This window comes from Sinocyclocheilus grahami, unplaced genomic scaffold, assembly GCF_001515645.1.
Source record: "Sinocyclocheilus grahami isolate Dianchi unplaced genomic scaffold, SAMN03320097.WGS_v1.1 scaffold1151.1, whole genome shotgun sequence".
Taxonomy (NCBI): domain Eukaryota; kingdom Metazoa; phylum Chordata; class Actinopteri; order Cypriniformes; family Cyprinidae; genus Sinocyclocheilus; species Sinocyclocheilus grahami.
In genome coordinates, this window is record NW_015506330.1 from 323,123 (window position 1) to 333,330 (window position 10,208).

The 10,208-nt window shown below is 40.3% G+C and overlaps 1 protein-coding gene and 1 long non-coding RNA gene across 22 annotated transcripts in view; one reads left to right on the forward strand and one right to left on the reverse strand.

Moving 5' to 3' along the window:
- The window catches only part of LOC107567373 (uncharacterized), a 1,101-nt gene extending 784 nt beyond the window's left edge, over positions 1-317 (reverse strand). The window contains exons 1-2 of the long non-coding RNA XR_001606633.1: positions 282-317; positions 110-189 (exon numbers count right to left, since the gene is read on the reverse strand). This is a non-coding gene — a long non-coding RNA (uncharacterized lncRNA). The remainder of the gene's footprint in view (positions 1-109; positions 190-281) is intronic.
- LOC107567371 (protein tyrosine phosphatase receptor type D) overlaps positions 1-10,208 on the forward strand; it is a 304,365-nt gene that overhangs the window by 203,412 nt on the left and 90,745 nt on the right. For all 21 annotated transcript variants that reach the window (XM_016253039.1, XM_016253041.1, XM_016253044.1 and 18 more), the window contains one exon: positions 1,112-1,263. In XM_016253039.1, coding sequence (XP_016108525.1) covers positions 1,173-1,263 — 91 coding nt within the window. In that variant the 5' untranslated portion in view covers positions 1,112-1,172. The remainder of the gene's footprint in view (positions 1-1,111; positions 1,264-10,208) is intronic.

Below are 10,208 nucleotides of genomic sequence, written 5' to 3' on the forward strand. Positions count from 1 at the left end.
GTGTGTGTGTAAGAGAGTGTGTGTGTGTGTGTGTAAGAGAGTGTGTGCGAGTGTGAGTGTGAGTGTGTGTGTGTGTGTGTGTGTGTAAGAGAGTGTGTGTGTGTCTCACGCTGTATTCCTGGTGTACAGTGACACAGTGTACGTCCCTGTATTGCTGGACACTCTAACCATAAATCCACCGTCTTTCGCCTAAACACACACACACACACACACACACACATTAATAAAGTATGTTTAACACACATTTTTCTGAACAGTCACACTGATACAGACACACACACCTCTTTCCTGAGCTGCTCTTCAGCTTTGTTGCGATTTATATAAGTGAGTTTGACGTTGTATTTTGTTGTTGCTTTCAAGCAATTGACGCCACACTGCCGCTAATTCGAAAGTGAAAGTAAAATGCGCACGGTGCTTTTAAGCTATTTAAAAGCGAAGGGAAGCGAGGAAAAGAAGGAACGCCCGCCCACACGAGTGATAATGGTATTACCGGTGTTGTCACACGTCGATTAACCGGTGGGAAAATGTCCTCACCGTCACAACCCTAGTGTGTGTGCGTGTGCGTGTGTGTGTACCTGGTATTTATCACATTATGGGGACCAAATGTCCCCACAAGGATAGTAATACTAGTAAATTTTGACCTTGTGGGGACATTTTTGAGGTCCCCATGAGGAAACAAGCTTATAAATCATACAGAATGAGTTTTTTTGAGAAAGTAAAAATGCAGAACATTAAGTTTTGATATATTTACGGTAGGACATTTACGTAATATCTTCGCAGAACATGATCTTTACTTAATATCCTAATGATTTTTGGCATAAAAGAAAAATCAATAATTTTGACCCATACAATGTATTGTTGGCTATTGCTACAAATATCCCCCAGCGACTTAACACTGCTTTTGTGCTGCAGGCTCACAATAAACGCTTAAATGTGTGTTTTGGTTTATTTCTTTCCCTTTTATTTCTTTCTTGGAGCAAAACAGACCTCAAAACTGAGCAGTGCATGAAAAGACCTGTCGTGTTGTGCTTTAAAATGCAAAGCCGTGTGTTGATGATTACTCTGTGTTCTGATGGATTGATTGCTCTGGTGTGTGTGTCTCTCTCTGCAGGTTGTGAGAGCGTTGCAGGAGCGTTGTGAGCTGGCACACTCCGCGGGTGAGTCGTAACATCATGCCTGTGCCAAGCGTCTGTGTAGCGTTACCCTCCGTCCGACACTGTCTCCTGCTGCTCACCGCCTGTGTCCTGCTCTCCAGCGCCGAGTGTAAGTCTCACTTTAACTGCCTGCTCTCTGTCTCCATCTGAACCGAACACAGCTGATCGTGATGCAGAATCTCCAGAGTCTGTAGAGCGGCCTGTCAAACCTAAAAGCTTTACAGTCAAGGTGTAAAAATCAAAAAAAGGATGCTGGAAAATAACCAGCACCGATGTGCATTACAGGACTAGATGAACACACACAGTAAACCACGGCTAAAACTGATTTAAAACAAAACATTTGAAGACCCTTCAATTAGTGCTTATATTTACTATTATTTGCTAGTGCTGTTAAACAATGAATCGCGATTAATCGCATCCAAAATACAAGTTTTTGTTTACATAATATATGTGTGTACTGTGTATATTTATTATGCATATATAAATACACACACATGCAAGAAAAATATGTTACGTTTATATATTAAAAATATGTATATATAATATAAATTATATGAATGTACATATATGCATGTAAATGCACATAAATATTTTCAGAATATATACTGTATGTGTGTGTATTTATATATACATAATAAATATAAACAGTACACACGGATATATTATGTAAATAAACACTTTTATTTTGGATGCGATTAATCGCGATTAATCGTTTGACAGCACTAATATTTACCAATTTCATAAGAGGAGAGACATGATGATATACTGTATGTGGAAAAGAAGTGCACTTGAGCATACTTATGGCAGAAATAATAGACTTTAAAATAATAGACTTAAGTGTGAACTGAATGTAATGTTTTTAGACAATTGCATATTAATTGCGTTTAAATGAATTTTTTATACAGTTTGGATTTATATTAAATATAAATCGAGCTGAACTTTAGTGTTTTTGACCCACTTAAGTAGAACTTAAGTACATCTTTATATGCAATTTCATAAGTATTACTCTTGTCTTTGAAATATGGTTAAAGTACTGCTGAATGTGCATTTAAGATCAACTCAAATATAACAGACTATATAAAAGATTATTAAAACATATTTATTTAAAATAAAATGTTTAATTTGCCATTATTACAAAAGTCACTTTTTAAAAGTGTGCTTAAGTGTGTTTCACAGTCACTTAAGTTGTCTTTTGTTCTATTAATAAGATATATATATTTTTTTATTGAGATTTATACATCATCTGAAAGCTGAATAAATAAGCTCTTTGTTAGGACAATATTTGGCTGAGATACAACTATTTGAAAATCTGGAATCTGAGGGTGCAAAAAAATCTAAATATTGAGAAAATCATCTTTAAAGTTGTTCAAATGAAGTTCTTAGCAATGCATATTACTAATCAAACATTACGTTTTGATATATTTACGGTAGGACATTTACTAAATATCTTCACAGAACATGATCTTTACTTTATATCCTAATGATTTTTGGCATAAAAGAAAAATTGATCATTTTGGCTATTGCTACAAATATACCCCAGCGACTTAAGACTGCTTTTGTGCTCCAGGCTCACATATTATCTGCAAGTACAGTTTTTTAGGAATATACATTTAAGATTTGAAGCACACTGAAGTGCAGAGAGGATGTTAAACACGTATCTCATGATCAGTGTTCTTTTGTCTGGTCATTGTGTAACGTCATTGTTCTGCTGTTGTGATTCTGATGTTTAATTAGTTCGGCGTGTTATGAAGATGATTGTTAGATCAGTATTTGCATTTGGCTGCCAGGCAGGTTGTTGTTTGCATGTTGTGCGATCGCCTCATTTGCATGTATGGTGATTTGACTGAAATGACGAGGCGTCTGTGTGTCACAGAGCTCAGTGTGTTCAGTCTGTGGTCACGTGTTTTAGCACGGCTGTAGGTTTTGCTGAGGTAGTCTTGTCAGCTCGTTTGCAGCTTCAGGCTTTAATTAGTGCTGCGTGGTTCCGGAGCGGATGGGAAATGACAGGAATAATCATAGAAAGAGAGAGAGCGCGAGAGTCTAGAGCTTCCCAAACCTCCTGATCGACCCACGGAGACGATGGGAAAAAGAGCCGCCCAGTGTGGAGGATAAAGTTCAAGCTAATTAAATGTTGTGTTGTACTTAAAAATCGTGTGCTAAATTCAGGATCGTGCCCGTTTAGAGCGTCTGAAGCGCTCGAGGTTCTTGTTCAATGAGGGATCGTCTCTGTAGGCGTCAGCTGAGGGTGTGAGTCTGTCTGCTGTACAGTTACACTGGGGAAGCTTCGTCTAATAAAAGCACAAACTATATCTGTCTCCGAGACAGACATGGCCCTGTTTGAGACCATTTCAGTCGTGTCCCACGTAACCCTAAAAAGTTCCCATGTCATCTTGGTTCTCGTAGCCTGTGGAAGTGAGGTCAGGCGTCTCTGCAAGCACTCTTGAGGATGAGTGCGTGTTTACCATTATGTAGCTTACGTGTACATCTTGATGAAGAGGGTCAGACCGACTCTCTAAGTGTGCACTTATTATAGCTTTTTAAAACAACATGGAATTTAAAAAGAAGACGTTGTCAGGTTCATATGACTTTTATGGAGGATGTCTTGAAGTTTCAGGCTAAAAAGTCAAGTTTATGAGATTTTTACTTTTTAAAAATGTAATAAATAAAAATAATAATTATATGCTAACCGTCTTGACTGATATAAATGTTCAAGCATTTATTTTAATTGTGGTTATAAACAAACCACACAACACAACCATATAGGGAAAGAGCATATTTCATTTTTCATTCCCAGTAATTATTAAATAATATTTGAGCTACTCCACATTTGTGTAGTAATCATATCTAGTCAGCAGAACCACCTTCAGTGTGCCGTCCAAACCGTACCGATTCATTCAGGATCAAAATAAACACTGATTATGCTCAAATAAAAAGACTGCACACTCAATTAAATGTATTAAATGCAAATGCATTTTATTTGAGTTCTTCAGATTTGTGACAGGTTTGCAATTCCTTTGGTCGCTGGTTTAAGTCAGAATAATTTGTATGTACTTCTTTCAGTTTTTGATTCACTTGGAAAATGTATATAGTGAAATATAGTCATAAGTTTCTTTTAAATCATTATTTTAATCAAAAATGGCTTCCTTATAACTAAATTGATTGTACCTGTATGCGTAATACAAATATAATAATAATAATGAATTTTGTTAAGGAACTTTATGTTTAGTTGCCATCCAAGGTTTTTGTTCACATTCACTTTAATGATCTTTAAAAGCTTGTGTCCAAATTAATGTCTGTTTTCTGATTATAGTGAGATATAAAAATATTATTGAGTGAAAAAAGTGGAAGCAGCTCATCAGGAAATGGACGGCTGACGTTCTAGAGACAGACAGTCAGAGGGCAGCGTTCACACACGTGCTCGTGTTTGTCATGCCCACAAGCTTTGCACAGCGGCAGCTGTTTAGCGTCTGCTGTTCACACACACACACACACACACACACACACACACACACCCCGATCCTTCTTAAAGTGTGAGTGTGTTCAGTGCGGCCGTCACATTGATGACTTTGCAGTTAATGAAATTGAACAGCTTTTGTCCCATTGCATTATGGTATTGTTCCACACACGCACACACACAGAGCATCGACACGACTCTTTTTACCGCCTCTGTCAGACGTGAAGTAAGACAGCATTGGACAATTCTCAAGAGGGCGTCACCCAAATCTAGTAATTATCACCTGCATGCAAATTAATTGTCCACTCTGCATGCTAGCTTATGAATATCCATGATGCATATGAGTGTAGCTAATTAGTGTAGAACAGAGAGTGCAAATCAACAACACTTGTAAGAACACACACACATCACTCTCTCGTTGCATATTTGTCTAATACAGTATTAAATACTTGCATAGAAAGAACAAGTGAGATATTTTACATGTAAATGTGCTGAAATGAAGAAATTCCGGTCATTTACTCGTCTTTCTAAACCTGACTGAGCGACTCTCGTCTGTGGAACAAAAGGAAATATTTTGAATAATGCACCAGTCGCTATTTTCCATGTAATTATAATAGATGTGAACTGAAAGCCTTCAAAAAGCACCATCTTTCCAGTCAATTATTCTCTCATGAACGCCCAAAGACAGTGGAAGAACATGTTTTCTTTAAATAACGACTCACATTTCTACCGTTTCCTCATGCAGTATTGTTGTGGAATATGGAGTACAATATGAAATCATAATCGATTTATTTGACTTTTTTCATGCTTTTGCATCTTTTTGTGGCTTGAAAGACCCGGTTTCCATTCACTACATGGAAAAAAGCAGCCGCTACATTCTTCAAAACATCTCTGTTTGACTTCCACTGAAGAAAATCAGTCATACTCATTTATAACAACATGAGGGAGAATAAATGCTGACAGAATGCTTCTGGGTGAACTACAGCTTCAACAGCCGCTGTTCGTTTAGCCAATAAACCACTATTAGGGGCTCGTACGTTCAACAAACAAACATCTCGCCGAAAAGAAATAAATAAATACATGAAATAATAACATAAAATAAAACACGGGATCAATAAGCCAACGAGTGCGGCTCTTTCTTCTTCTCAGAATGAGAGCAACTGCAATTTCACACTTCCTGAACTGCTGCCGCTCATTATGGGATTTAATTGGCTGAACTATTCGCCCAGTCAGCCGTGACCGTTTGGGCGGAGCAGGAGGCATTTTCACTATTACGTCCCATCAGGGGGTCGTCATGACGATCGCTGATCACACACACACACACACTCGCTCTGTTCATACTCCATTTGTACCAAATCCAAGATGTATTGATCAGACATTAATTAAATTGCCCTCTCTCAGTTTGATATAGATTTATAATCGCGGTGTAAATGCTCTGATGACATTTCAGCATGGCGAACTCAATACTGCTCACGAAACACGATAATCACTGCACGAGACTTTCTTCATCTGTGACATCACAATAAGAGATGGCCAGTAATGTGTTTGAATGCTATTTAAGTGGTTCAGTTTTAAGGCTCATTAATCATATTGAGACACAGACCTCAGATGTGAGATGAGAAGGGAAAATCCGACCTGGTAAACACCGATCTCTTTAGAACGACATCGAGCTTTCCTAGAAGCCAAACTCTGATGACCCAAACAGTGTCGTTCCTCAAGTTAGTGCGTCTGGCTCTGTTTCAAATCACACCCTCAGCTGCTGGACTGTTGGGTTGTGGTCTGATGTAGGGGGTCGTATGGACTTTTCGATTAGTTGCACCACTAGTAATGGTAAAGCTGCATGTTAGAACTCAGCCACATTATGTTATATTACATTTGCATTAATGCATTTGGCAGACACCTTTTCCCAAAGTGACGTAAAATGCCTTCAAGGTAAAATTTAGTCAGTATGTGTTTGAGCTTTAATCAGACTATGCACAGCCAAGTTCCAAACTAGTGCATTGAGAATGCACAAAGGGGGTGCGCACCCTTCAGAATGATGAAATGACGAACGGGACTCCCTGCGGTCTCACGAGCCCCACCGACATTCATCAGTGGAGGCCGCAACCCCGCAAGTCCACTGTGATTTGAGGAGAGTTGATTCTTCAGACTAATGGGAACATATCTAGAGTCATGGAGTAGATTTTCCAACCCGTGCGGTGGACACACACACACGCGCACACACACACACACTCCCTTCTGGCAGCCCTGACGAGTATATGTGTGTGTGTCCCACTGTGCCACCTCACACAGTCACTTCCCCTCGCCATCTGTGAAACTCCTCTCAGCGAAACCAACGCCATTCTTCAGTGTGTGTGCGGAGCCAGTGTTTTCCTCCGTCTTTACGTTATACATGGGGAGAGGTTTGTGTGTCTAAACAGACAGGATAAGGCTCATCCGTTAGAGAAACGGGGGAGAGAAAGACAGGGAGAGAGAGAGAGAGACAGCGAGTGTGTCAGCATGATAAATGGCATAAATCTAACTGTGAAGACTGTAGGCTAAGAAAAAACGACAGAGCGAGAGAGAAAGAAAAAATGAGGGTAAGAAAGAAATGGAAGCCAATTCTTCATCTCCTCTCTTTGTGTCCAGTCATTTTTTTTTCTTGTGTGTGTGTGTGTTGTTCTTCCATCCCCAACAAGGGAGAGACAAACAACGCTTGATCTGAAGGGAGAGCCTGTACTATGAGGAAGTATGAAATTGGACGTGTTCCATTCAGAGGTGATCATGCCTATACGTTATTCCCTGTACACTGAGAGGGGGGCTGTTTGTAACGCAAGCCAAAAGAACTGTGGTCACCATCTCATAAAGGCTTGTGTGTTTAAAGCACCATTCTTTGCTTTATTAGGATAACAGATCAAAAGAATTAACAATATAATTATACCAGCAACTACTACATCAACAACGAGCCAGGTTCTGCTGGTTTAATTTGAGTTACAAACTTTGGCAAACCTTGTGCAGGCTTAGAGCTTCTGATGCAGGGTGAAGAATCTTGGGAGTGAGGTGCCCATTATTTGAACCCCACAAAAACGTTCATTTCAAAGGGTCCTTTGAAGTAGTTATTTTGAGCGCTTCTGTTTGGAATGGTTGTTTCTACTCAAAGTGCCCTGGGAAGGTATCATCTATGCCATTTGGAACACACTGACTGCAGCATCACACATTCATTTGTCTGTGTGTGCATATTTATTTTTGGCAAATTCTTTCATTTAACACACACTGCTGAACACTTAACGAGGAGAAGACCTTTTCATGTCAGATGGGCTCTTATTATCGGACTATCCCTGCATCCTTTAGCAGGTCACATGGTCAGTTCCAATGAAGTCTCGGGAACAAAAGACAAGTGAAATCATCAGCATTTCTTTCTCTCTCAGAGAGCAGGAATGAATAGAATGGAGAAAAGATAAATCGATAATTAATTATGTCTATTTCTAAAGCATCTATTGAGAGTTATCTACATCCTGACCACAGCACATTTTCCATTTCATGCAAAAGGAGTTCATTGCTGTTTTTGTTTTTAAAGGTGCCATTTTTACAACCAATTCAGCTTCTTAGGAGGACCCTGCCATCTGTCACTGAGTAACATCAAATAACCATGGGGTACCTCAGGGTTCGGTTCTTGGCCCCCTTCTGTTCTCCATTTATAAAACCTCACTGGGTGCAATCATAAAGGTGCACTGCTTGTCCTATCCATGCTGTACAATGACACTTGTTATTTCAGTCTTAAATTCCATTTTATATATCTAACATCATCTCGGTCTGGAAGAAGGAACACTACCTTCTGCTTAACCTTGCAAAGACAGAATTCCTTGTGTTTTCAGTCAGCCCATCAGTCAACAGCAGTGTCACCAAACAGCTTGGCTCAACAACTAAACTTTCTTGGCCACATCTCAATGAGAGTCTAGTCATTCAGTGTCATGCTCTATAATATCAGAGCCAATACTGGGCTACTGTAGTGCTCTGTTGCTGCAATTAAGCCTCTGCATACGGTATGATCCAGAACATGATGGTGCATCTGATCTTCATCCAACCCAAGATTCCCTATGTCACTCAACTCTTGATCTCATTCCACTGGCTAACAATAGCCGCCCACAACAATTCAAGGCTCTGACAGGGCACCCTCTACTTCACAGATCTGTACCATTCTCTGCAGTCAAGGAGTGAGTGACACCTGGTGCATACTAGAACCTTCAAATTTACTATACCTCCTGAGACCTTTCAATGGTCACAGTCTGTTTATAGGCACACACACACCAGCTAGTTCCAACTGTAATGTAATTAATTTAAATGGATCTGTTTGGAGAATAGAATCAAGTCCTAATGAGGTCTAAACCAGGGGTCTAAACGATCAAAGGTGTTGCATTGCTCGTGCATGTAGGCATTTGTTGACCAAAGAAAGTTTCAGACAAATGGGTTTAGTTGCATTTCCAGAAATCCACTTCACAGTAAATTTCTCCCCTGGCTCTTTCCACACCCACAACTGTCTGCCAAATGCTCCATCAGAACATCCTGTAAAATAATATACAGTTCCAAGTAACTTACAGTTGACTTATTGCAGGACAGTTCTCCTGGAGTAACCAGGGGTGAGAGTTCATGATTAAATCTTAAAACCAGAAACCTCCCATTTACCAGCCTTGAGCTTTAGACAGGAAACCAACACGATGAGAGGTAAAAGGGTGCATGTTTTTTCTGCAAGAGTATTGCACTTTGTTCCCGTCATCATACATACACTTTGTCCTTGATCCTGTAATTGGCTATTGAGGTAAATATTAGTGAGGAGAAACAAGTTTACTCTTGTGGGATAACCATGAACCATCGCACACAAACGCTCAAGGCCAGATCCTCAAGCTAAACACACACACACTGTCACAGAATTAAATATTAGGTTGTTCTGATATTGTCGGAGGTGTTGATGATGTAGAGTCTCACAGGAATCTGATCTGACCCATATCTGCGTCATCTGCTTAAACGTTTTCAAAGAGGTGTTTTTGTTAGTGAGCACCAGCAAGTAAAGATAGGAACACGAATGTCAGGCTGTAAACGTGGCCGGAGGCGTTCGTCAAACCTCGACACGAGCCGAGACCTGCGTGGGCTGTGAAGTGACAGCCGCTGTTGCCTGGGGAACCAGGTGATGTCCGTGACCTGCCGCGTGAATCAGAGTCCAAAATTCTTCCGTAAGAGGATCAGCTGTTTTATCAGGCGAAGAGGATGGCGGAGAACATCAGATCATCAGACTCTTACACGATTTAAATGTTTGTGTGTCTCTCTCTGGCCGCCATGCGCCTCGTGGCCAAACGGAAATCCTGGAGGTCAGGAGCCAGGCCACGGTCGTCGGCGAGAATCCGGCGATAATGGATGTTGGTGAAGTCGCCCCATGAATCAAATTGCACGAGTAGATGATGTCGTTCTTATCGAAGGTCGTCATCTGGCGTTAAAACGCTAGCGCTCAGAGGAAAGATCATCGCTCAGGTCCCGCGAGCTGTCGCTCTCCAGAGATTCTCATTAGCTGTGCGTCAGCCATATGGAGCTCACACACACACACACACACACACACACACACACACACA